Raw genomic sequence first — 27,005 nt, 5'->3', positions numbered from 1 at the left:
GTTTTTGCCTTTTTTCTGCATATATTACGGAAACGAAGTATAAAACGTTAGTAAATTTATTTAAAGATGAGGGGGAATCCAAAAGTTTTCCCCTGAGATAAATTCAATATACATATATAAAACCCCTCGCAAAGATTTTACATTTTTCTTGAAAAGGGTAAGTGAAAAAAATTTTCTTGTATGGTTCGTTTTAAAGTTGCTTATTTTTAATATTTTGTATTTCTTTTTGGCTTGATCCTAGAAGATTGGAAAAGCTGATGTTGTGCAATTCTCTGATGTTTTTTAAGTGAAAATAGATCGATGTGTACATCGGCAAAGCCGGTGCGCAATGCCGAGGTTGTGCACGATGCCGAGTTTGTGCAATTCTCTGATGTTTTTCTAAGTGAAAATAGATCGATGTGTACATGGGTAAAGTCAATGCAGTGCGCAATGCCAAGTTTTTGCAATTGTGGGATGCTTTTTGAAGTGAAAATAGATCGATGTGCACATGGGCAAAGCCGAGTTTGCGCAATTCTGGGATGTTTTTTGAAGTGAAAATAGATAGATGTGCACATGGGCAAAGCGAATGTGGTGCGCGATGCCTAGTTTGTGCAATTCTCGGATGTTTTTAAGTGAAAATAGATCGATGTGCACATGGGCAAAGCCAATGCAGTGCGCAATGCCGAGGTTGTGCAATTCTCTGATGTTTTTTTAAGTGAAAATAGATCGATGTGTACATGGGCAAGGCCAATGTATAACGCAATGCCAAGTTTGTGCAATTCTCTAATGTTTTCTAAGTAAAAATAGATAGACTTGCACATGGACAAAGCCAAGGCAATGCGCAATGCCAAGTTCGTGCAATTCTGATTTTTTTTTTTTTTTTTTTTTTTTTTTAGTGAAAATAGATGGATGTGTACATCGACACCAAGTTTTTGCAATTATTTGAAGTTTTTCGAGCGAATACAGATCGTTGTGCACATGAACAAAGCGAGGCTGTATGTTATACCGAGCTGTAATGTAACGTATTTTATATGCAATGTTTAATGTGTCGTTTGTGTATTTGAAATTTGCATTGTTGTTTTAATTGCAAGTTATACTTTAGACATCTTTTTTATTGTATTTTTAATTGTTTGGTTTTGATATGTTGATAATGCTTTCCAAAAAATATTGATGATCTACTCAATAGTAGCAAAATTTGACCCTATAAAGTAAAAAAAATTAAATACTTTTTTTTTTATTTTAATACGTAGTATTTGCTATCGCAATTGCACTTGATAATATGTGTGTGTGAAGCATTGCTTAGTGTTCCAAATTTGTAGTGTTTATTTTCTTTCATTGTGAGAAATTAGATTTTTTTTTTTTTTTTTTTTTTTGTAGAATGTATAGAATTCTAGTAAAACTATAGAATATGACGTGATTTAAGAATTTAAGAAACAGTGATATTAAAGCTGTGTATGATGTTGATCTGCAATAAAAATATTTATTAATTTTTTTTTATTAATGTAAAGATTAAAATTTTTAGAAAATAATAAAGATTGTCTACTTACTAGTACCTAAGGGATTGTGTCGTTACGTAGCAACAAGGTAATTTGTAAAAATGATAAATTAAAATGTTCGATAATATGAATTTAAATTTGTTGGCAACTACTCTGGTAAAAGAAAGAAAAAAAAAAAAAAAAAAAAAGAGGGAAATAGTTTTTGATTCGAGTGTATTGGCAACAGAGAGAAACCAGATAAAAACCGTAGAAATAGCACTTTTTTTTAAGAACTTGAACTTGATTTTTGGTAGTTTTTGAGTCGGCTGTAATCGGATATTGCTCTTTAAATGATTATCCTTTTAAACTAAAAATGTAAATAATATTATGTCAATATAACCCCCCCAAAAAAAAAATCAAAATCATGTGTATGATTTATTTTACGTTGAATCATTCACAAAAGAAGAAGTTAGTATTTTTCTAATAGCTATTAGGAATATAACCCAGCATCAAAAAAACCATCAAAGGGGTAAGTCTTGAAATTTATTAGGCCCTTATATTAATAGATTTAACATAAATTGGAGTATATACTATTTTATTTAAAAGACATGCAATAATTTGCAACATTCTGATATAATTGCCGCAATAAATTTAATAATAAAAATCTTTGGCTAATCTTTGGAATATGGTAACAGGTAGTTTGGCGACATTTTGGTAAGGCAATAAAAGTTACTAGCTAGGAATTTAGTAGTGTATATGGATAAAGTCAAGAGTGTGCGCAATGCCATTTTTGTGCAATTCTGTGATGTTTTTTAAGTGAAAATAGTTCGACGTGTACATGGATGATACCGTGTATGTGCAATTCTTAAAAACGCGGCAAGCAGTTTGCGATTCTGCACTTTCTCCCAATTTCGCACATAATCTTCGTCATGATTAAGCATTTTTGTTCCATAAAAGTTCTAGTACAAGCGTAATTCAGCCAGCAGATTATTGGAAAAAATGTTGAATAAAAAAAAAAAACATGCTTTACTTCTTGAAAACAAAACTAGCAGGTTAACCTGGCAGAAAGCTCGCACCCAACACTGACGTTGGAGATCGCGCGGAGTGACAGCGTCACCCCAATCAGTTTCATTAGGATAATGTGTTATATATTTTATAGAAATCATTTGATTATAAACAATAATTGCAATATTTCATTTAGAAACTATACTTCTTTACTTAAAAAACTTATTTCAATATTTAAGAAAAAAAATCCATTCAAAATAAATATATACCTAATCAGGAGTCAGAAGCTAACATACACTTCTGACAAACATAGGAAGAATGAATTTTACATGAAAAATTATCACATATTTTGCAAGAAATTGTAGTTTTATTGTCTTTGGATCTTGGACACATAGCACGTCGGCCTTTGTCGAATTTTGGTTTCTTTGATGGCCGTTCTTCTGATACACTAGAAGTCGCATTATCGATGCTTTCATGAACCACTTTAGGAAACATTGACATATTTTTTGTAATCTCTATGTAAGGCACTGTATAAGAAATATAGCCAAATTTTTAGGAATTTTTTACTATTTCCATATTGTAAGGGAGGGGTCTTTGTTGGGAATAAAGCAACTCGGGTATTTATTGCAGTGACGTTCAATACAGTAAAAGACGACCATCGGCCATCTGTTGGTTTTTCGAGATGTCGAATATAACGATAACATTTCATCAACTTTATCTACACCACCTTTTGTTGCATTATGAAAGCAAATTATTTCTGGTTTCTTCGTATCATCACTTTTATCAATGGCATCATCGCAATGCATTGTAGATAACAAAACTACACATTTTGATTTTTAGGCACATACGATACTATCGTCGCGTTCTTTTAGAACCCAAATATAGATAAATAACCGTTTCTAGTTTTTGTTTGGACGAATTTGGTGGGAATTTCAGCCTTGTTTCTGTTCAGGGTTCCTACAATAGTTAACTTCTTTGACAAAAGTTCTTTTGCTAGAGGATAACTCGTATACCAATTATACATTGTTACATTTCTGCCCAAACAAAAGGGTGCACAGGCGTTTTGTAATTTCAAATGAAGAATTTTCAAATCTAAAGGGACCTTCCGACTGTTGTCTTGCGTATATCTCCATGTTATAGCTGCAGAAAGTTCTTGAATCTACTAAGGCAAATATTTTGATTCCATACTTCGATGGGTTGCTGGGTATATATTGACGAAAGGAACACCGCCCTCGAAATTTCTCTAATTTTTCTTTGATAGTAACATATTTACCAATAAGGTATATCTTTTGGTAATTTTCATTTAAATCGGTAAAAAATTCTCTCGCAGCCGCCAGTTTGTCAAATTTTTTCCGAGCTTCACGACTGGTCACATTGTCTAACCGTAGACACCAGAGAAGAAATTTAAATCTTTTATATAACATTGTGTTCCGTAAAATTGCAATGCCTGTTTCAATTTTCAGTAGCCCACAAATCTTCCGTATTTTTATGTGACGATTTATGTAAGCCGTACAGATGTAAAAGCCCAAAAAGTGCTCAATTTCCACATCATTTGTCGTAATATTTTTTCAATATAAATATTTGTACACTCTACAATGGATTGTATCCTTTTAGCATTGAAAAACAATTCTCAACTTTCTAGAAGCTCCGTTATATTGCGTGCAGTTTCTTTTAATCCTGCTAAATGAGTTATTATAATTTGAGAAGACCTTTTTCACTTGATTTTCCATTCTGCCAAACTCTTAGTTTTGCTAATAAAAATACTTTTTACTAAATCAGGATTTCCGTCGTCTTCATCATTCTGCTCAAATTCTCTTTCGCTGTTGTGAGAACTGTATATTTCTTTATCAGATTCATTTTTACTATCTTGATGAATTTCTCCTTCAGAAGACTCAACTTCATCTAATACAGTTCTCAAACGTTCCATCTCTTTTTCATGTTCGATAAATTTACGTTTGTAAACCTTTATCTATCAAATAATCCAACAGAACCACAACGGCAACACTCGAGAGCACGAAGTTAAACTTCTACTAATGAAAAATTTCGAAGCAGTAACGTTCGCACGAGGTGACTCAGTCAACCCATTCCCTCATGCATTCCAAGAAACGATTGCTTCTCTCGCAGAAAAGAAAAACAAGCAAAAATAACAATACACATTCCAAGAGGAATGTCAAACAGGAGGATACTAAAAGGATGATTCATTAAAATGAAATATTTCCGGTTAGGATTGTTGATTTTTGACGCATGGGGTGACTGTGCCCCGTGCGACTTCTCCCGGGTTAATGTAGCAGGGTTAGTTGCCAAATTTTTGCCAAGTTACCATAATCCAAAGATTAACCAAATCTTTTTTTATTTGTATAAGTTCTAAAATCTTTGAAAATACTGAAGCTGTATGAAATACAAATATGAGAGACTGCGGCATCGTTTACCGTTTTAATAACTGGTACAATTCATTTACTGCATTATTATAACTTAAAATATAAAGAATTTATTATACTTATATCTATATCTATAGAGAATACATTGTGACGTCACAATTTTAGTCCCACCCATTTACGGGCGCCACTTAGCTCCGCCTTAGCAACTTTGTTTACACAACGTATTCTGAGATTTTACTGGCGATTTTCAAGAAATCCCCACTACTGAAAATTGCCAAACAGTGGGCTAAAGCACATTTTCACCCAATATGCTATTGAACACATCATTTGTTTTAAAAACAATGTAAAATAATTTTTTGTTAATTTTTAAAAATTAGCAAAATGCAAACTATATATGACAATTCATTCTTGTTTTTGAATGATGACAAATATAAAATAGCAGCATTTAAAAGATAGCACTTTTTTTTTTGTGTGTGTGTGTGTGTGGAATTAAACACCAGCATTTCAAAATAGTTTAAAAAAATTATTCTTTGGCATACACACCTTTCGATTAAGGATTTCATTGAATTTCAGCTGTTTAAGCAACTTTTTCTGCTTATCGCTGAAACGGTTATCTTGATCGGCACTAGTGCCCTGAAAAAAAGGAAATTAAACAAGAAAAATTTTGATTAATTTAACAATCTTGATACTCATCTCAAAATGAACATCTAAAAATATATATGCTCAACATTTATGATTAAAGTATTTATTCAAAATGGGTTTAAAAATAAACACACTTATTAAACTGAAATCAAAACAAAATTATTAGCTTTTTTATTTCTTTCTCTTTTTTTTTTTTTTTTTTTTACTAAAAAAATCATGAAGGAAAGAAAAAAAAATTATAAATTTGAACAAAAACAAAACCCCAAAATAGCTTTTAAAATGAACAGTTCAAAATTATGTTTGAACTGCTTCAACCTTTGAAATAATAATTTTACTTCTTGCATACTTATAAAACTGATATGAGATTTGTTTGTACCTATCTTACTGAAAAAGGAAATTCATTTTCAAGACCTTCAAATTTTAAAATACGTACATGATGCTGGTTCTTTACAAGAGTTTTCATATCAATTAGTTTGCCTGTAATACGAAAAAAATATTTTAAGTGTTTCAGACCTCAGACACTTTCTACTTCTGGCCAATATATTTAGAAAATTGCACCCAATTAATACTTTCAATTACAACAATTTATACAGGTATAAACAAAAATATTAATGGCACTTTCACTGAGATAGCCAGCAATTAGACTATTCACAAATGCTTAATACACGCAAATACACATGGAGATACTCACACATCTCCCTCTTACTTTAATTTTAAAGCTTCTTCAAAAAGCAGAATTTAGAAAGGAATGCATTATATCATTAACTTTGCAAATATCACAATTTATTCTTATAAATGTCAATTACTGGCTGCAAGAATTCCAAAAGTTTAATACATACAGTACACACAGTACTGCAAGAAATGAAGATTTAAAAGATTTCTTGACAAATTAATACAAGCATCTAAACAAAACATGATGATCAAAAAATAACTTAAAAGTAGTCAATTTAATGTGTTCTTGTGTAAAGTCATTGAACAAAATTACCTGATTAATTTAAAGTTAACTTAGCTTTTGAAATAATGTATACCTAAAACCATTATATTATTAGATAAAAACTTAGTCCTTTAGCATTTATTTCAAAATATTTGCTCCTCACTATAAGTTCTCTCATGAAAATTACCAGTCATAAAAATACAAACATTTATGTTCTTCCATCTAAATTTAGGTCTACGTACATAAATCAAACTGCATTTTGTTATTACGAAATCAGAAAATTTCTGCCTCAGCATATTTATAATCTGCATCGATTACAAACTGTAAAAAATGTATACAGCAGATGAGAGATACTACATCATTTAAAGGTTAATTAAATAACAACACTGAATTTTTTTTCATGACATAATGCAATAATAATGATGAATGAAACTTTTAACACGCAAAATGGTATAGATTTTACATTCAAATATTTAATATCGTGTCATTTTTATACAATATTAATGTACAACGAAAAATACTTAAAACTTGGGTTTCATGAAAAAGAAAAGATAAAATTGCCGGCATATTAATAGCAAATAAATTCGTTATCCAAGAAATAATTTCACTAAATCAGTAATCCAAGAAACAATTTTACTTTCAAATATTCACTAAACATGCATATAAATATGTGACTATTGGCATCAAATCATGACAATAGAATTGAAGTAAAAAATATACGCAATCACAAATTCTAATTTCCGCGCTTGAACTTTACATTACACAAGACACAAATAAAATAATTAATTAAAATTTAGAGGAATACTTACTCTAAAGAATCCAGCATCAGTCATGATAACAACAGCCTTCTTTCAGCAATTTTACTACAAGATGTTACGAGTATTCGTTACTCAAATCAATAAAAATACAAAATATGGCGTTCTCCTAGAAACTTAACATGAGTGTAGACCTTCTTCTTCTAGCAACCCGGGAAGTAGAAGTTAGTACTGCATTTCTTGCTTAGCAATGACATACGCTAAGAGTTGACAGGGGGCAGCAAAAGAATGCAATTTGGATTACTGTAATTTGCTATTTATCATTTTGCTTATTATTTCGAAATAAATTTATTGGAAAAATCACTTGATCACACCATGTAAACAAACTCTGAAGAATGTTCCACTATAACATTTTACTGCGTTCAAAGCCCAATACGATCTAATGATGTTGAAAGAGATATTTGATAAGCCATATTAAGAAATTAACATTTTACAACTATGATAATATTTTTCTGGATTACTGTATTGTGGCATAATATTTAATATTGTTGGCAGCACTAAAATTATACTACATTGAATGGCAACAGTCATTGTTAGTTTAAATATTGTTCTTACCAAGGAGGTTAGAATAGAAGGAGGGTGGGTTCGCAGTTTCCTCCACTATCGGGGAATAAAACTCCACGGAACAAGCGGCGTCCATGTTTGTTACTTCAAAACATTGCAATACGGTAGTGAAACGTACGTGTTTGTAAGCTGTTCTATGCATGAATTTTCCAGTAAAAATATGTTAAATTTATAATGAAATGCTTCTCTATTGTTAGTTTTTTTGTTTTAAAGGTATAAAGGTGATATCTGTAATTTACTAAGTACAGAAAATCATTAAGAAATATTTCGAAATCTAAATGCATGTGCATAACATTAAAGCCTTTACAAATTATGTTTCTGCATAATTTCAAGAATTTGTTTAGATTTTATTAGCAACTTCTCTGGTATACTTTCCAATTGTTTCTTTAAGAAGTGATATTTCTTATTTATTCGCAATATTATTATAATTTATAAAGAATCATTTTTACCTGAAATTAATAGCAGATAATTACCTAAAAAAATGGTAACATGTTGCTTTTTTTTAAATGAAAGTTTTAAATAGATTCTTTTCACAATCGACAACCTTATATCAACAAGAAAATAAATCTTAATAAAATAAAACAGATTTATGTGAATTCAATGATTTCAGTTTATGCGCGTTTCATATTTATGAATCTCAAAGAAATTACCTTGAATTAAACTGAATTACAGAAATATACCTATATAAATTTTTGGATATATCTTTTCACATGTTCAATTGTGTAAATATTTTACTTACGTTTATCGCTATACTGCCCAGAAATTTGTAAGCTTATGCAAAAACATTTTAACAACAGAACAGTTTATCTTGATCAAATGCACAAATTATATTCGTAACAGTTCACAAAACTTAAGAATGAATAATAATTAATACATAAGGAAAAGCGATGCTTTAACACCTTACAATTCATAAACACTTTACAATTCATAAAAATTAACACTTTACAATTCATAAAAATAGTAACAATTGATTTCTTACTTTTCATGAAAATTATAAAACGAATTATCTAAGCTTTCAAATTATACAGCAAGCATATAATCCTAGCATATATCATTATATGTTAAGGAACGAAGATACCAGCTGTAAGCAAAAGCATTAAAATGTATTGTATTTAACATGTTTCGATTATTATTAAGTCTTTTTTGTCACATCTGTAAAGAAAACAACATAACATTGTGACATTTTTTTAACATATTTATGAAATTACATAAAAAAAAAAGAAAATACTTACGAGTGAACAGTAATCCCAGGAATATTTTTCGAAAATCTATTTGTGCATCCATATGCAATATAAGCAGACATGCATCAAAAAGAAAAGGAAAAAAAAAATGTTACAATTACAGACTTCCTTGCACAAGTCACAGTGATAACAGTAACATGGCCGCCAAGCTTCGCCGTTTGAGTTGAACCTTCCCTCCTTCTATTCTAACCTCCTTGGTTCTTACAATGTCACAATTGTTTTATGTGCAATTTTAGTTGATTAAAGCTTCATTTGAGCTTCTCTAGGAAAGTGATTTGTTATATTTATAAAAATTTAATCAACTAAAATTAATTTATACTTTTTTTAAATTAATTTATACTTTTTTTTTTTTTTTTTTTTTTTTCAAAATGGATAACCTATTGAAACCAGAAAGATTTGATGTTGACCCTGCATGGAAACACTGGAAAAGAAGTTTTTCAAATTTTCTCACACAAGTGAAAGAGGCAACTGAAAAAAGAAAACTACAGCTGTTATGCAATTTCGCATCTGAAAGTGTTTATCAATATATTAATGATTTACATTCCTATGATAATGCAATTAATGTTCTGGATTCATTGTACATTGCTAAAAGAAATGATACATTTGTCCGGCACTGTTTAGCATCCAGATTTCAACAAACAGGTGAGTCTGTAAATGAATATTTACAAATATTAAAACAGTAGAGCAAGGATTGTGAATTTTACTCTCCTCAAATACGAAATTTCCCCTCTTTCTATATACCTTTCCTTCGCACCTATGCTTGATTTTTCGCCCATCGTAGCAGAAAAACTTAGCGGGTGCAAAACAAGACATCTGTCTACTTTGTCAACAGACTAATAAAAAAGAACTTCGTACATTTTGTACGAGTTCAAAAGGCCAGGAAGAAAAGATGGGACAAAATAAAATTTAAAATAAATGGCCCAAAAATAATAGAGGAAAAAAAAGGGGGCCTGTAGAAAGAAAAGGAAAAAAAGAAGAAAATATCCTAACATACGATTGTGTCCATGAGTGTAGTTAAAAGGAGAAGAATCTGTCTTCATTTACAATAAATAGTGTCTCACAGGTGTGTGTGTGTGTGTGTGTGGTGAGTGTGTATGGTAATGGTGAATAGATGTGTTTCTGGGAAAAAAAAAATATTGACGGTGTTAAAATGCTTCGTATCAAGGTATTTAGCATGGAATACAAAGAAATATGTATGCTTGCATCCTGAGATATCAACAAAAGTCATCAAGCAAAAGTATATATTACTTTAACTAAAGTAACTTATGCTATTTTCGTTCCCAACATTTTCATACATTTTTAAAAAAACAGCGGCAGACAAACACATAGAACCATATAAAATACAAGACCACAACCGCGCACACACAATATATATATGTGTGTGTGTGTGTGTAAATTACTGAGTAAAGCACAAATTAAACATAGTATTTATTAATTTAACTATCATAATTTATTACAAGATTAATTATTTTACTATCATAATTTATTACTAGTTAATTAATGCTAGTATAAAACAATGAGGCACGCTGTTACTTATATAAGCTCATAGTTCTAAGAATTTATTTAAGGCAGTGAGGAATAAACCATCCCTTACATATGGACATTTAATAGATAGCAAGGAACAGTATGAGAAAAAATCGGTGAGGTATAATATTATTTAAAGGCGAAATATATTTAAGCGATCTAAAAAAAGAAAAAGAATCCAGAAGATCCGAGAGGGAAATAGCGCGATGCCCCAATTTTCCCTCTCAGAGATTCCTCAAAGCAAGATAAGAGGAGGGTAAGGTAAGTGGTGACAGACGTGAACTAATAACGTTGGCGTCTCTTTGTAATTGATTCACAAAGGAAGCCACAAGCATTGAACAATTTAAAGTATTTTTTAATGCTAAAAACTGATGAAAAATTAAAATTTATTGATTTAAAGGCACTTATTTATAGAAATTTGATTTATTTTAAATGAAAGAAAAGAACTTATCTTAAAATTCCAGGCTTAGTAACAGGTAGCGTAGTAATCCAGGCGTAGTAAATCCTCTCATTGTCCGCTGTTTTATTCTCGTCAACATCGAAACGAAATTTTTTTGGAAAGATATAGGTTTTGTAGAAAAGGCACTATTTCAAAGTAATTTAATTGATAATCACCAAGGGGGAAGGAATTTTTTTTCACTTTTTTACGGAGTGCTGCGAACTTGCAGCCGCTTGCCTCGGTCTCAAAAACATTCAATTCAAAGAATATAAACATTAGAGATGCATTCATCCGAGGTTTGAAGAACCCACGCATTCGAGAACGCATTATTAGAAAATGCCAGTGTTTCGTTAGAAAAAGCTTATGATCAAGCTGTAGCCTTAGAACTTGCTGAACATCATTCTGCCTCATATTTAATATCTTCCTCAGTACCGGTAGCTGCTGTTGAACAGTGTGAGAACAATGACGATAGTGAACAATTGACAGCAGTCAATTGGCAAGCTGGTCGTCCTATATTTTTTTTTCTCAAGAACATTAAACTCTTCCTAACGGAAACATTCTTCTATTGGAAAAGAAGCATATGCTATTGTTGAATCTTTACGAAACTGGAGACACTATCTCATTGGAAGACACTTCGAAGTTTTTACCGATCAAAGATGTGTGGCATTTATGTTTGATCAACAACAATCCAGTAAAATTAAAAATGAGAAAATTATGCGTTGGCGATTAGAACTTGCTCGTTTCAAATTTGATACTATATATCGCTCTGGAAATAAAAATGAAATTGCAGACACTTTATCAAAAATAAATGCAGCTATAAAACCGCAAATAAATCTAAAGGCACTACATGATGAACTTTGTCATCCCGGAAATTCTCAAATGTATCACTGGGTAAGATCTAAAAATTTGCCTTTCTCACCAGAAGAAATTAGAAGAACTGTTAATTCATGTGTATGCTGCAGTGAAGTAAAACCTCGTTTCTATAGATCTGAAGGATTAAAGCAACTGCACCTTTTGAAAGACTAAATCTAGATTTCAAAAGGCCTTTGCCTACGGCTTCCAGAAACCGTTTCCTTCTTACTATTGTGGACGAGTTTTCAAGATTCCCTTTTGCAATACCTTGCTCTGATATCATATCCGCTACTGTTATTGCTCACCTGAAAAATATTTTCTCAATTTTTGGGATGCCAGCCTACATACATTCTGATAGAGGATCTTCATTTATGTCTCGTGAATTAAAATGCTTCTTAACTTCACTTGGTATAGTAACAAGTCGCACAACTGCATATAATCCTCAAGTAAATGGCCAAGTAGAGAGGTAAAATGGATCATATGGAAAACCATCCAGCTGGCATTAAAATCAAAGAACATGGCTATCGAACGTTGGGAAGACGTTCTGCAACCTGTTTTGCATTCGATTCAGTCACTCTTGTGTACAGCAACAAATGTGCTAGAAGATCATATAATGGACGTTCTTTACCTACGTTGTTAACACAACTCGGAACAGTATTAATCAAGAACCATGCACGAACTAATAAATATGAACCTATTGTGCAGGAAGTGGAGCTCATTGAGGTTAACCGAGATTACGCTTGAGTTGAACTTCCAGATAGTCGTGAAACCAACGTTTCAATACGATATTTAGCACCCAGAGGAGATACTCTCATACATGCCCATGATATTGGGTTGGATGAAAACCAACACCTTTCATATTTTCTTGCTCAACAGAACGAAGGTCTGGCCACTGAAGCTCCTGAACCCGTAACGAAAACTGTAAGAAAATCGACAGAAGAGGATCCCCAAGGCAGAGATTTACCGTGCCCTAGCAGACAAGATGATTTTGAAAATAGTTCAAATGATAACTTGCATGAGAGTGAATCCTTGCGTCCAAAAAGGCAGAGACGTCAGCCTTCTTATCTGGCAGACTCTTTGGGAGGAGTGAATGTGGTATAATATTTAATATTGTTGGCAGCACTAAAATTATACTACACTGAATGGCAAGAGTCATTGTTAGTTTAAATATTGTTCTTACAATGTAACAAATGTTTTATGTGCAATTTTATTTCATTAAAACTTCATTTGAGCTTCTCTAGGAAACTGATTTGTTATATTTATAACATGTATTTTTTTAGATTTTAAGATTAGATAAAAAGATGCAACACAGCACTTTTATATCTTCCAATTCTTAAATTAGAGCTACACACAGCTAATGCTCCTATAAAGGTATCTCTAGTAGCTCTACACACAGCCAGTGCCGAACCTAGACCGTTGGGCGCCCGTGTACAAAACTGAAAATACAAATTGGCCACCCCTTTTACGTAGAAATATAATAGGTAAACATTTCAACACTCCTTGAATTTGGCAGCCCACCTGCTGTGCACCATCTTGACCCAAGTTAGGATAAGCTCTGCACACAGCTCTACATATTATTATTCTCTCGAAATTATACGAAATTATACTCTCGAAATTATACGTTTTGAAAATTGAGAACTGCAAATAGTATACCATAATTTCTCTTTTATTTTTGAAAAATTCATTCCAAATTAAGTATCAGAATCATGCCTAGTTACTTCTTTGATTTAAACTTCAAAAATTTATATAAAATAATACCAGTTTAATAAAAATTATTGTACCTGTTTTCAGGCATCTGGTAATTTAATTCTTGTAATTCTTGCGCACGCAGTCTACCAGTTTGCTGTTGTACTCATTCCTGCTAACCGTAGCTTTCCCCCGCTTTTTTTCCTTTGTATGTATGTGTCGTTTTAGCTTTAAAAACTAGCCACTCGTACGGCCAGCCGCATAATATAGTTATCATAAAAAAGAATGATGATTTTAATGAGTCAGCTAATATAATTTCATAAAAATACTGAATACTTTTAATTAAAAATGTCATGATTTTAAACATGTTTGCTTAAATAAATCATATCAGAAAGTAGTAAAAAATGTTCTTAAGAACTGCGCTTGTTGCTTTTAAAACGCTTAGTTTATTATTCAGTAACCTTCCAGATTAAATATGAAAGTATCTTAGGCTTTTCTGAATAGCAAAATTAGTGACGCGTGGAAGACAAAAAAGTTTTACTTCTATAGCAACAGCAACAGATTGTTTTCACAGAGACGACTTTGTTAATTAAAACTGAAAGATAAATAAATATCTTACATTTGTGCACATGTTTGGGTGAAGGAATACGTTATTAAAAATTTAATGACTCTATAGGTACCGTCGCTTTCTTAAAATGCGAGAAACATACATTCATACATGTAGAATCTTCATTATTTAATTTCTTTAAAAATAATACTGGGCGATAATATTTGACAGCAACAATTTGATAAGGATATGCCGTTTATAGTGAACCAAAGCAAAGCGTATTGTACTGTAAACTGTAAGAATCATTCACATTTATGAATTTAATTTAATACTTGGACTGATTTTTGGAGTTGGTTAATGGAAATGCCAGTAACAGATTAAATATATGAACAAAATTAAACTCTCGAAATTATACGTTTTGAAAATTGAGAACTGCAAATAGTATACCATAACTCTTTTATTTTTGAAAAATTCATTCCAAATTAAGTATCAGAATCATGCCTAGTTACTTCTTTGATTTAAACTTCAAAAATTTATATAAAATAATACCAGTTTAATAAAAATTATTGTACCTGTTTTCAGGCATCTGGTAATTTAATTCTTGTAATTTTATACCTTGTTACATATATTGTTCCATTCATATATGCCTATATACATATAGATATATATCATTTAGTGACTCCATATTAACTAATATGTATGTAACCAAAAATTGCATCAATAATGTATTTCTCAGTATGATTAACTTCATTCTTAAGAATTTTCTGCAGTCTAGTTTGCGTTATTTTATAAGTCCCGAATCAAAAACAATTAAACAGGACGTTAGAAAATTAACCAAACAGTAGCCACCCTCAATGTATTTGTAATTTGGTAAACAGTCCTTAAACGTGAAAGGATTGAAAGACATTTGAGTTACGATTATTTTCTCAGATACTCAGATATTTCGTATATATGTAACACAGCATTCGAAATCAAAACTCAATATTTGCACTACAAGCTGCCCAGTCGGTATAGTGGTCAGTGAAGCTGACTGCGATGCCGAAGTTTCGAATCCCGGAGAAGGCATGGCTGTAACTGTCCGTCCCTTCATAGGATAGGCGATGGTGGCCTACCTATAAGGTGCCTCTATATTAAAGAGACCACCACATCTGGCCTTGTATAGATTAATGGACTGGGTTACATTTGTAATTGTTCACAATCTGTCGTTGGAAAAATAAAATAAAATAAATAAAATATTTGCACTACAAATCCATTGAAGTAACAAATACATATCTTTCTACTCCTATGTTTTTAGAAAAGATGTTCCTTGCCTTATAGTTTATCGTTCAATAATCCATTTTCATAGTAACCAAATTGCATTCATTCAAAAAATTCAATTTGTTTTCTTATTTTCGTCTCTATAGAACGGAATGTAGAAGTGTTAGATTAAATGACCCTCACATTTTCCCACGACACCGAAGAGCTCAGTCTTCCCTTTTTCAACATTTCCCGTGTTTAGGGTCGTTTGTAATTTATGACTTGACCACATTTGATCAGTATTCATTTAAGCCATCGTCCGAATACCGTTAATTTGTTATAATTTCACATCGCTCTTCTCGTTTCTGAAGGCAAGTTATTCAGCTAAACCTCGGCTCATCTTTAATTAGAAGTAAGCATATTTAAAACATAACTAATACAAATGGGTAAAAAAAAGTCTTCTTAAGATAAAACATTTATGAAAAATTTCAGAGAAAAGCTTTATAGGAAACTTTTAGGCAATATTCTTATTTGGCCTATATTATTGTATGAAAAGTTTCTATTGGGTTTCTGCATCTCTCAAGAAAACGTTCGTTGTTTATGTAAGATTGTTTTCTGTCCCCTTTATATTTTCGCTGATTTGGAAAGATAATATATAAACAGTTAGATTTTAAGAAAAACATGCTAAAATGTTAACACAGTGGACGTTTGTTATAACGGCTGCTCTATTCCAATGACCAATATGAAACACCTACAATTGATGACAGTCTAATTTAGGTAAATTTCGCCATAACTATCATTCATTATAACATATCTTTTCTTCTGTGCGATGTAAAAAGTTCAAATACATTTACACATCAATAGCTTATGAATCATACTGAATAAGATTTTCTTATGAGTTTAAAAAATAATTAAGCAATGAGAGGCCTTTGACATTTTTTCCTCAATTTATATATACAAAAAGATATTTTTATCTTTCTTAAAATTTTCTTGTGGAATGAACCATTATCATGTGATATAGTAAATAAATGAATTGTATAACCAAGTGTTTAAACACGAATTGCTGTGTAAAATCTACAATGCCCAAAAGACGTAGTCATTTTTCCCTTGGCCAACTGACTCTTTTCTTATACGACAAAATTTGACATTTAGCTGCAGTATAAAATCACTTCCTGAAACTAGAATTTCCGCGAATTCTAGTGGACTTCACGGGCCTGACTTCCTGTATTGAATTCGAGAGATCCGTGGTTCGATTTCGGGCGGGGGCAAGTCTCCTGCTTTCAAAAAATACCTAATGTCTCTACAGTTCGAAAGCTATCCTCCAGAGGGGAATCAAAACTAAAGCATACAGCCTCTTTTTTTCGGGGGGGGTATTCAGTGCAACACTGAATTCAGCTGTTATATCTGCTTGCAAGGACCCCTATCTGCAACTTACATACATACATACATATAAAATGTAGTTCAGAAGAACATTCAAGGGCCCCTTATGCCTTCGGGCCCCTATGCGACGGCATTCCTTGCATACCCTTATTTACGCCACTGTGTATATAAGTAAAGTGTTTATACAAAATGTAGAGCAATTTGAAAGAGCGTACTTCATATTTTTATGGAGCCACCAGTGAGGTACCGGAAGCTGCGAATGCTAGTACTTTAGTTGGAAGCTTTGGGAATTTGTGGAATTTTGCAGGAAGTGAAGCTTTTGATGTTTTGTTTGATATTTGAATTGTTGTAAAATGTCGGAATGAGCTAAATTGAGAATGGAGCCTAGCGCAGTTAGGGCTACGTTAATTACGTTAATTAACAAAGTTGAAACTTTTATTATTGTAGATTCTAGAGAGAGAGATGCGACTAATAAAATAGATGTTTGAAAAGACTTTCGAGCCGAAGTAATAAATAAATAAACTAATTTAAAACAATTAACCGATGAAGTCATAACTCTTTGCAATTCTGATGATATAGAAGAGGAAATTACTTTGACAGGGGAATATTCACAAAATATTATCTTCTGGAGATAATAGATAACGAATGCAATTGATAGATTAATGAAAGATGAATGAATATTAATAAAGTATCCCTTTCTATTCCTGCAATTGCTCAGGGTACACCAGAAAACAAAACCTCCAGAGAACCCCAAACAAATGAACTTCCTAAATTGATAATTAATAAATATTATGGTGATCCTGTTTCTTGACTAGACTTTTTATAACCATTGTGAAATATCTATTCATAATAACAGTAATCTTACAAAAATAGATAAATTTAATTACTTAAGGTCATATTTAGAAGGTACGGCATCTAATTGTATCAGTGGTTTCGTGTTAACAGAAATAAATTATGATGCCGCTTTGGATATATTAAAAGATGGTTTTCGATACACAAATACACTTATAGACAATCATTTGAATGTACATAAAAATCCTATTATTAGAAGTATAAATGATTTAGCTAGATTGAGATGGTTGTTTTATTAAGCCGATATTCAAATTAGAAGCTTAATCGTTCAAAGTTGAAACAAAAGTTTCAGCACTTTATTGATTCCCATTCTGTTAGAAAAAATTCTGAAAGAACTCGTTTTAGAATTCAATAGAATATATCTAGATAGTGATCGGAATTTGAAGGATTTATTTACAGTTCTAGACAAATAGATACAGCATACGGAATATTTATTTGGTAGCCAAACTAAAAATTATCATAATTTTGGTAACGAATGTAAAGGTAATTCTAGAAAATTTGAAAATATAAAGCTTACTATATACTAATCGGAATATATCAACTGCGAGATATAGTACAAATTTTAAAAGAAACTGCATATTTTGTTACTGCCAAGAACATTAATTTTGCGAATTTGAAAGTGTAGCGGAAAGGTAAAACAGATTAAACGGAGATAATCGATGTTGTTAAGTTAGAATATAGCGCCACCTATTGGATAGGGAGAGAAACTCTCACTTGGCCATCTGGATTCGGCTAAGCAACATGCCAGAGCATGTATTAGATCTGAATAGTTAATTACTGTAAATAAATTAGTTAGTTCTTTTGCTATACAGTCCACTTATTAGTTTACAAGCATAGTAAATGGTCAGCAGAGCCGGAGAAGTGAACAAAATGCTGGCATTAGATAGAAACAAAACTTCGTTAAAAGCGAAACTAACTAGGTTAGAAAATGTAGTGAAGGAATATGATGATAGTTCGAATAAGAATGAACTTCAAATAAAGTATAGATCGCTACAAAGCATTCAAATGGATATTAGAAACTTGAGGATTAGATATTTCGAAAGCGTTGATGAAAAAGATGTCACAGCCATCGATGAAGAAATCGCCGAAATGGATAAAGAACGGAAGTTCTAGAGGTAAGAATTATGGAAATTCTATCATCTATAGCACATTCTGAAAATGAAAATGATTGTAATAAATTTGATCCTAACTTACAAATACGTTTGCCAGAATTACCAATTCCTAAGTTTTCTGGTAAATATACCGACTGGAATAATTTTAAGCTTCAATTCGAAAACATCATAGCGAATAACACGCAATTAACAGAAGTTCAGAAACTCTACTATTTAAAGGCTGCATTAACTGATGAAGCAAAAAATCTTGAAACTGTTGATGATACTTTTAATTCTCTATTTAAAGCTCTTCAAGATAGGTATGAAAATAAAAGAATATTAATTGAGACGCATATAAAGTCAATAATGGATTTACGTACTTTAACATTCGAATCGTCTAAAGGAATAAGATATGTAATAGATAATGTTACTAAAAACGTTAGGGCTTTGAATGTTTTAAAATATGAGAAAAATAATTTATCGGATATTCTGTTATTAAATATCGTACTTCAGAAACTAGATTTTGAAACGCGCAAACAATTTGAACTAAGCATTAATGCTACGGAAGTTCCTACTTTTGATGAATTAATTTCGTTTTTAGAGAAAAGATGCCAGTTATTGGATAACATTAACCGTAGTACTAATAAAATGAAAGGGTCCTGAAGCAGTTGGCAATGGATGAAGCGACAGACTTTCCTCATGCCTCAAGAGCCATACTGAAGGACTGTTACGTGGACGACATTATTACTGGAGCTAATACGATGCAAGGAGCCAAGGAGTTGCAGGCACAGTTAACCTGTCTTCTAGAACGTGGTGGAATGCAGTTACACAAATGGTGTTCAAACAATCCAGATGGCCAAGTGAGAGTTTCTCTCCCTATCCAATAGGTGGCGCTATATTCTAACTTAACATGTGGTTGATAAGACATCTCTTTTCGTGCCTGTTTCTTCAAAGTCAGGTACCTTTAGATCGTAAGAAAAACAGTCTGTAGACGTATTCCATGACATTCCTAAGGCTTTTGTAATCTGAGGCTTATCCGTAACTTGAAAGGAGTAATCCTGAGTAGCACTTTCTTTATTCTTCAATAGTTCTGGTAAAATTTAAAGGCAGGTATGTTAGTTGTGTTAAAGGAAGATAATCTTCCGCCATTTAAATGGTCTTTAGCAAGAATTCTAGAAGTTTTACAGTTGTTAAAGTGAAAACATCAAATGGTGTGTATATTCGATGTATTAGAAAATTTGTTTATTACCTATCCAGGATAATAATGCTTAGTTTACATTATTATGTTCTTATTGAAATTTGTAACATGTACTATGCTTGTAAACTAATAAGTGGACTGTATAGCAAAAGAACTAACTAATTTATTTACAGTAATTAACTATTCAGATCTAATACATGCTCTGGCATGTTGCTTAGCCGAATCCAGATGGCCAAGTGAGAGTTTCTCTCCCTATCCAATAGGTGGCGCTATGTTCTAACTTAACAGATGTTTTTCCTGTTTCTTAAAATTCCATTTAGCATGAATCTGTAAAACTAAACTTGACACATGCAAGAATTGCAACAGCTTAGCTCACCACTACTTGCTATGCGAAAATAGTAATAATAAATCAGCTAAAGTGTATAGAGGGAAAGGGATTTCAAACGTAGTGACTCATTGCAGCTTGCCTCACCAGGGGTCAAATGGCAGTGCATTATTGCAAACTTGGATCAGCCTAGCTTGTTCGAAAGGAAACTTTAAACTATGCCGGGTGTTAATAGATAACGGCAGTGAGAGGTCTTGGATTGCAAAATCTTGGCAGATGCCTTTATGCTTAAGACCATTTGAAAGGAGAAATTGTCGGTTTATGCTTTTGGGTCCACGAAAGCCATAAATAAAACTTAAAGTGTAGCGAAGTTAACACTGAGGAATAGGAACGAAGTAGCATTAGTTACTGAAATGATTACTGCTGCAACCATTGCAATCCGCAATATAAATATTCGAAATATTTTAAAGCAAAAGGCTTTAAATTTAGCTGAGGCATGCATTGATCCAAATAACGGTATTCACATTTTAATACGGAGAGATTGTTTTTGGGACATCATTAGAGTCGAAAGCAGAAAAAATAATCAAACCGATAAACTGCATACAAATTGTTTTTGGCCTTACACTTCAAGGAATACAAAATAATTCTGGGGATAAAATTTAGGAAAATATAGTATCAACAAATTTAGGCGTTGGCGCAGACATGCAGATGTTATGGAATTTAAAATCTTTAGTAATTACAGATTCGAATAAGTTGTCAATTGCAGATGAGAATTTAATCAAATAACCTGAAAATAATTTGAGGTTTGTAGATGGAAGATAAGAAACTTGTTTGTTATGGGAAACCAAGCCATCGGATTTAAGAAAAAAACTTTTGTTTAATTAAAAATTGACTTAAGGACTTAAAAAACAATTTCAAAAATGATGAATGGTTGGCGAATGAATACAAAGACACAATTAAAAATCAGAAGGGAACGGAATTATTGAAGAATGTTCTAGGGAAGCGAAGGAATATTTCATCCACATAGAGCAGTTGTAGGAACCGATAAGGATACTACTAAAGTTCGCGTCGTTTTCAATTGTAGTTCGAAACGAAAATATATCTTTCTTTATATGATTATAGTCAGATCATAGATCCTGAATCCTGAAATACAGAAAGTTGTGCGAATGGCAGATATCAAGGATTTAAAATTCGCTCTAGTACACTCCATGAAATTCGAAACAGCCGATAAAGCAACTTGTAGAGACCGCATCCTAGTCAGAGCTGCTGACGTCCAAGAGCCAGTGGATGAACTGACTGCTCATCTAGATGATTTAATCAAGTAAGTCAATTCCTTGACACAAAACAGGAGTGGCAATAAACACTCTTAAGTGTTGGAGTCCCATACGAAAGAACTGCAGAACGCCCCAGGGCACAACAAATAATAAGACAGACTATTTAACCACACAAATCAATGCTTTGAGACGGAATAGGAGCGACACGAAACCAACCCTAAACTGGAACTATGGTGTTAGAGGTCACGCACGGAGGACTTGCAAAACACCTCACGGCACAGAAAATGAGCACATTCCCCAGCAGCGACACAGGATACAAATTAATGGCAATCTCGCAGAGCCGAGTTTGAAAGATAATTAGAAATCCTATTTTAAAGCCTATCACGTTCAATGTTCCGTCTTACTTTCTACGGGAACATGCAAGGACCTGACTCGGAACAGAGAGCTTACTAAAGCTATGTTCAATAACTGTGGGAAGTAGACAGGATGCACAAGAAGGGTATACAAACCCCTTTATTTTTCTCTATTTACAATAATTTCCGTACTTCGGAATACAAAGACCCACTACTCGTGGTCTAAACGTAAGAATATAAAAATATAACTAAACTCTACTTTAACTTTAAAATAATAAACGTGGAAGATTGGCCTTATATTAACAGGAAGCCGTATGTAGTACAGAGAACTGTGAACACTACAATACGTTTAAAATTATCAAGAGGATTAAACCTCTGGCCTGGAAGGCAACCAGCAACTGAGTAAAACTTCTAAGGTAAGCGGCCTGCTTCAACTAACTGCTTCCTCTCTTTCGCTTGGCAAAAAGCCACAACTTAAGTACTTGGCGTTCGCCAGACAAACTTTGCATAAATACGTTAACGCTTATAATTCTGGCCGGAAGTAGAAAATAAGAAGTGATAGTAAAGATTTAAAATAAAATAAACGTTAGTAAAACTTAAGATCCTTACATACTTCCCGCCAGAGTTAATTAGTTTGAAACTGAGGTCTAAAACGACCTTGTTGAAAACTTTTAGCTCTAGAATCTAACGCGAGGCCAATCTTTTACAAACATTTTTCGCTAGAAACTAGAAATTTAAAAGAAAGAAATTTGTTTTTACGAGGGCTATCCAGAAAGTAGATTACGTTTTGGAATAAAAAATTAAACAAAGTATAGGAAACAAATTTTATTATATACAGATGAAAGCCACACTCAAATACTACTTTTCTACATAGTCACCATACAAATTAAGGCATTTATCGTAGCGATGTACGAGCTTGGAAATTCCTTCGTCGAAAAATTCGGCCGCCTGCGCCTTCAACCACTTCGTTACCTCTTCTTGCAGCTGTGCGTCGTCATCAAAACGCTGCATAGCCAGCCACTTCTTCATTGCTGGGAATAGGTGGAAGTCGCTCGGTGCCAGGTCGGGACTGTACGGCGGATGAGGAAACAACTCCCACTTAAAAGATTCAAGAACTTTACGAGTGACATTTGCCGTGTGGGGCCGGGCGTTGTCGTGAATCAACAAGATCTTAGAGCTCAACATTCCTCTGCGCTTGTTTTGAATTGCTCTTCTGAGTTTTTGGAGAGTTTGGCAATACCTTTGAGAGTTTATTGTAGTGCCTCTTTCCAGGAAGTCCACCAAAATTACACCTTTTCTGTCCCAAAAAACAGTCGCCATCATCTTCCTTGCCGACATTGTTTGCATGCATTTCTTGGGTTTTTGGGGAGAACTTGTGTGCCCCCACTGCATTGATTGCAATTTCGTTTCACAGTTCACATGTTTCACCCATGTTTCGTCACCAGTAACGATGCGATCGAGTAAAGAGTCACCATCCTTATGGTAAGCGTCCAAAAAGTTCAACGCTGCAGCCATTCGCTGATTTTTGTGGTCCTCTGTCAAGATTTTTGGAATCCATCTTGCACCTGGATGGCCCTCGTACAATAGCAGCTCCCAGGACACGCAATTTTTTCATCTGTACTGCATCTAAACAGGAGCTTTTATTCAAATCTGGTTCCTTCCAGAGATCTGGAAGGAAAACTAGTTTAATGAAATGTTACACAATGAAATGGCAAGTAACATGTATAATTATATTTCTCTTAACATTCTTATTTCATTCATGACTATTTTAATTATCTTTCCCGTGCTCTCTGACATGTGTTGTAAAAGAACACCAAACACGAATGTGTTTATGTCTACGTGTTCAACACTTCCTCCTACAATCAAAGCACTAACGTGTTAAAAATTCAACATACCAAGACCTCATAACACACCCTAACTTCAACTATAAACCCTGAAGTACTATTCTGAAAGTGGCTAACTCTGAAGTGTAGCGTCAGAGAGCCTAACTACATTTATTTAACCTTTAACACATATTCACCATGATTTGGTCTTTTTACAGTCACACGAATAACAAATTTTTAACATTACTTTTACCATATCACGGTATTTCTTAACATTTGAAATAACAGTTCACATTGTATATAAGAACATATTAACATGCCGTTAATTTTACGCATTTGACAACACACATTAGTAGTACATTGTTAACTTCTATTCTTTTCAAAGCAAGTGCCAATTTTTCTACATTGAAATACTACATTTCAAAAAGTCTTTCAGACTAAAACTTCTTTCTTGCCAGAATGTTTTAAATAAAATTTATACAATAACTTTTACAATATTTAAGTCTTTACATATTCCTATTATACATCAACTTTAGTTTTACACGCGAGTAATTGAAAAACATAATACCAAAATCGGCGGTAACAACTCATTTCTCGCCCTTTTGGCGATAAAAGTAGACCTCGCATGAGGTAAAACTTCTTGAAATCTGCCACTTGCAGTAAGAATGAAAGATTAACTTAAATTTGCAAAGTAACATAAAATTTTACTTATCTTTGTGATATTCGGACATTCTTTTCTGAGCCCAGTCCTGGAAGGTAGCGAAGATTCTTGTTTGATTTATCCTCTTTCTTGTACGGGCTCGCCCTTCAGTGCCTTCCTCTAGAAGCTTTCTTTTTTCTCCAGTTCGGTCACCCTTGAATACCTTCTTTTTCGCCTCTGCCTGTGGTCTTGGCCGTTTGATGGCAGCTGGTCTTGGCGGAACCGGGAAACTTCTTTCGCGTTCCTGCTTGGCCCTCGTTGCTGGCCGTTCAAATTTTCCTTGTAACTTTTCCTCCGCCGCTGGTGGCCCTTCCGCAGTTCGGCGACATTTGCTGCTGAGAGTCCTGTCGGATGAGTAGATCTTCCGTTTTAGAGCCGGGTTATAGTTGCCGTCATTTCTCCTGGCTCTCTTTGCATACGTCGTTCTTCTCCCTTCTTCATTCTGGGGGTGTTCGTGAGCTCTCTTTTCTGGACGGTGGAACGGCTTCTTTTTCTTGTTACCTTCAATTTTCCCGCGGGGAAACTTTCTTTTCACTTGCTCCTGCCTCTTACTGGCTTGCCCTTGTACTTGTCGTTGTTCCACCTCTGGAGCTTGTGCCTGCCGTGCCGGATCCTGCAAAAGATCTGTAAATATTTGCATTTTATTACGATCATAGTAGGGTTTGATTTGATCAATATTTGCGGAGCAGGTTTCACCATTCCTGGCTTTTAACACTACTACAGCGTGAGTTATTTTTTTATGACATATGGTCCTTCAAATCATGGAAAAAATTTGGCAGTTTTATCTTCTGGTGCTGAAGAAAGTGAATGCTTAATTTTTAACCCTTTGCGACACGCATATTTAAAATATATTTTAATCTTTAAAAAAATGCCTTAGAATAAGTCAGATGGACTTACTTAAGTGCCTTTAAGGCTTGAAAAAAATTCTGCGCTTTTATTTTTTACGGGGGAAGGTGGGATACCATTTGTCCCACCATGCAACTAGCACATGTCTTATAGCATATTGGTGTATAGCAGGGAAAAAAAATCATATGTGGAATGAATAAACAAAATAAAGCGTGCATTCTAAAATATTCATAATAAACACACTAAAATGCATTTTGTACTTATTGCATATATGCATGACTTGTAAAATTTTGAATATGCACATTTTGCATATATATATTTAATATTTTTAAATTTTAAGAACAAAAGAAAATATTTTCTTGAATATTATTTTAAGATTAAAATTTGATACACGTACAAATGATACTAAATAAAATATTGAAATTGGCACTTGATTCAAAAACATTTATATATGATTAAAACTGAAAAACAGTCATTTTTCATGAAACTTTGAAAAACATGTTGTTTCATTCTTTTGTAAACATAGAGGCACTTCACATGTTTCACATTTCCAAAATGTTCGTCGTTCTTCTTTCGATGTGCTGCGATATGCACATCTTTCTCCTGCTCGTTCACTTTGGCATGTGACTTATATTTTTTAGTCTCTTTTCTGGTTGTACGAACGGGTTTTTAGTTTTTATTTGAACTGGGGATTTCAGTTTTCTTTTCTGCTCTTTCTTGCCTGCAAGTGCCATTAGACCTTCTATAACTGAGAGAAGAAAATCTTTCATTGTGTTTACATCATGATCGGGTTCGCGAACAAACTTAAATAGAATAAATGCGTTTACTATACTCTCCTCTAAAAAGTAAAAAAAAAAAAAATCATGTGCCACCATTTCTTGCTTTTGCGGTCTATTTCATATAGTCCTTTCAGTTGCTCAATCAGTCGACATATCCCATGTTCTTATTGTATGAAATAATGCTGTTTGGACACAGTACTTTTTTTGTCTTTCCATCTCGTTCTTTTCTATTAATTTCTTTCATTTGAGTTGCCTTTTCCAAGCAAGACAGGATAGAAACGGATCTTTTATCCTTCCATTTTATGCAATAAATTGAATCATCTCTAACTGAAAAGTCTATATATTTTCTTGACATAAATTTGTGGGTAGATACTTCCGATTCATATTTACAGTGCCACGTGCATAGATGGCAGCCACACGCATAAATGGGTCTGTGTCTTTAAAAAGCGAAACAAATTATAACTACTTTCCTTTCTTCTTCAGCAATAACTTCAACCTCATTTATTCTCCCTTGGATTTCAATTTCATCTGAATCAGAACTGACATCTGAAGCATTTGAGTCGCAATCAGATGGCAATTCAGCAAAAAGATCCAAAGCTTCCTGTGTTGTTAATTTTTTTCTAGACATTTTAGCACATCAGAGCATACAACGGATGTAAAAGCGCGCGCAATCATGAAAAAAGTAGATGCAAAAAGAAAAAATAATCGTGAGTGCTGCCATCTATTGAGCAGAAATTCAAGTGTGTGGTGGGACAAATTTTAACCCACTTATTTCAACTGCAAAATTAATGTTATAAAATATTGAATCCAATTAAGATTTTTGAAAATAAAATACCTTTGAATATTAAAAAGAATTATGCATATCCTAACTTGTATACCAAAATGTTTAAAATATTGTAAAATGCGAGATACATGGATATCACTTTTGTGATCCTATTTTGAATATTTTTTGCTTATAAACTGAAGCCCTGGTATAGTAGTGACATCTACTGAGAAAAACAATAACTAAAATAGATTATTTTTAAAAGATTAGAAAATTTCTAACGGAAACTGCTAACTGAGAAAAT

At 32.9% G+C, this 27,005-nt stretch overlaps 1 protein-coding gene across 6 annotated transcripts in view; it reads right to left on the bottom strand.

Moving 5' to 3' along the window:
- Positions 1-27,005, bottom strand: part of Srrm1 (Serine-arginine repetitive matrix 1) — a 150,292-nt gene that overhangs the window by 85,818 nt on the left and 37,469 nt on the right. For 2 of the 6 annotated variants that reach the window (XM_085818626.1, XM_085818625.1), the window contains exons 2-3: positions 5,913-5,956; positions 5,381-5,470 (exon numbers count right to left, since the gene is read on the bottom strand). In XM_085818626.1, coding sequence (XP_085674752.1) covers positions 5,381-5,470; positions 5,913-5,956 — 134 coding nt within the window. Of the gene's footprint in view, positions 1-5,380; positions 5,471-5,855; positions 5,875-5,912; positions 5,957-7,222; positions 7,380-27,005 lie in introns of those variants that run through there. The other 4 variants (XM_035364802.2, XM_035364803.2, XM_035364806.2 and 1 more) reach the window with 4 other exon arrangements.

The sequence above is a fragment of the Stegodyphus dumicola genome, chromosome 6 (genome assembly GCF_044657685.1).
Source record: "Stegodyphus dumicola isolate Sdum_Otavi_A_Nest chromosome 6, ASM4465768v1".
In the NCBI taxonomy this organism is placed as follows: Eukaryota; Metazoa; Arthropoda; class Arachnida; order Araneae; family Eresidae; genus Stegodyphus; species Stegodyphus dumicola.
Note: the sequence above shows the minus strand (reverse complement) of the source record. Positions and strands in the feature narration are given on the sequence as shown.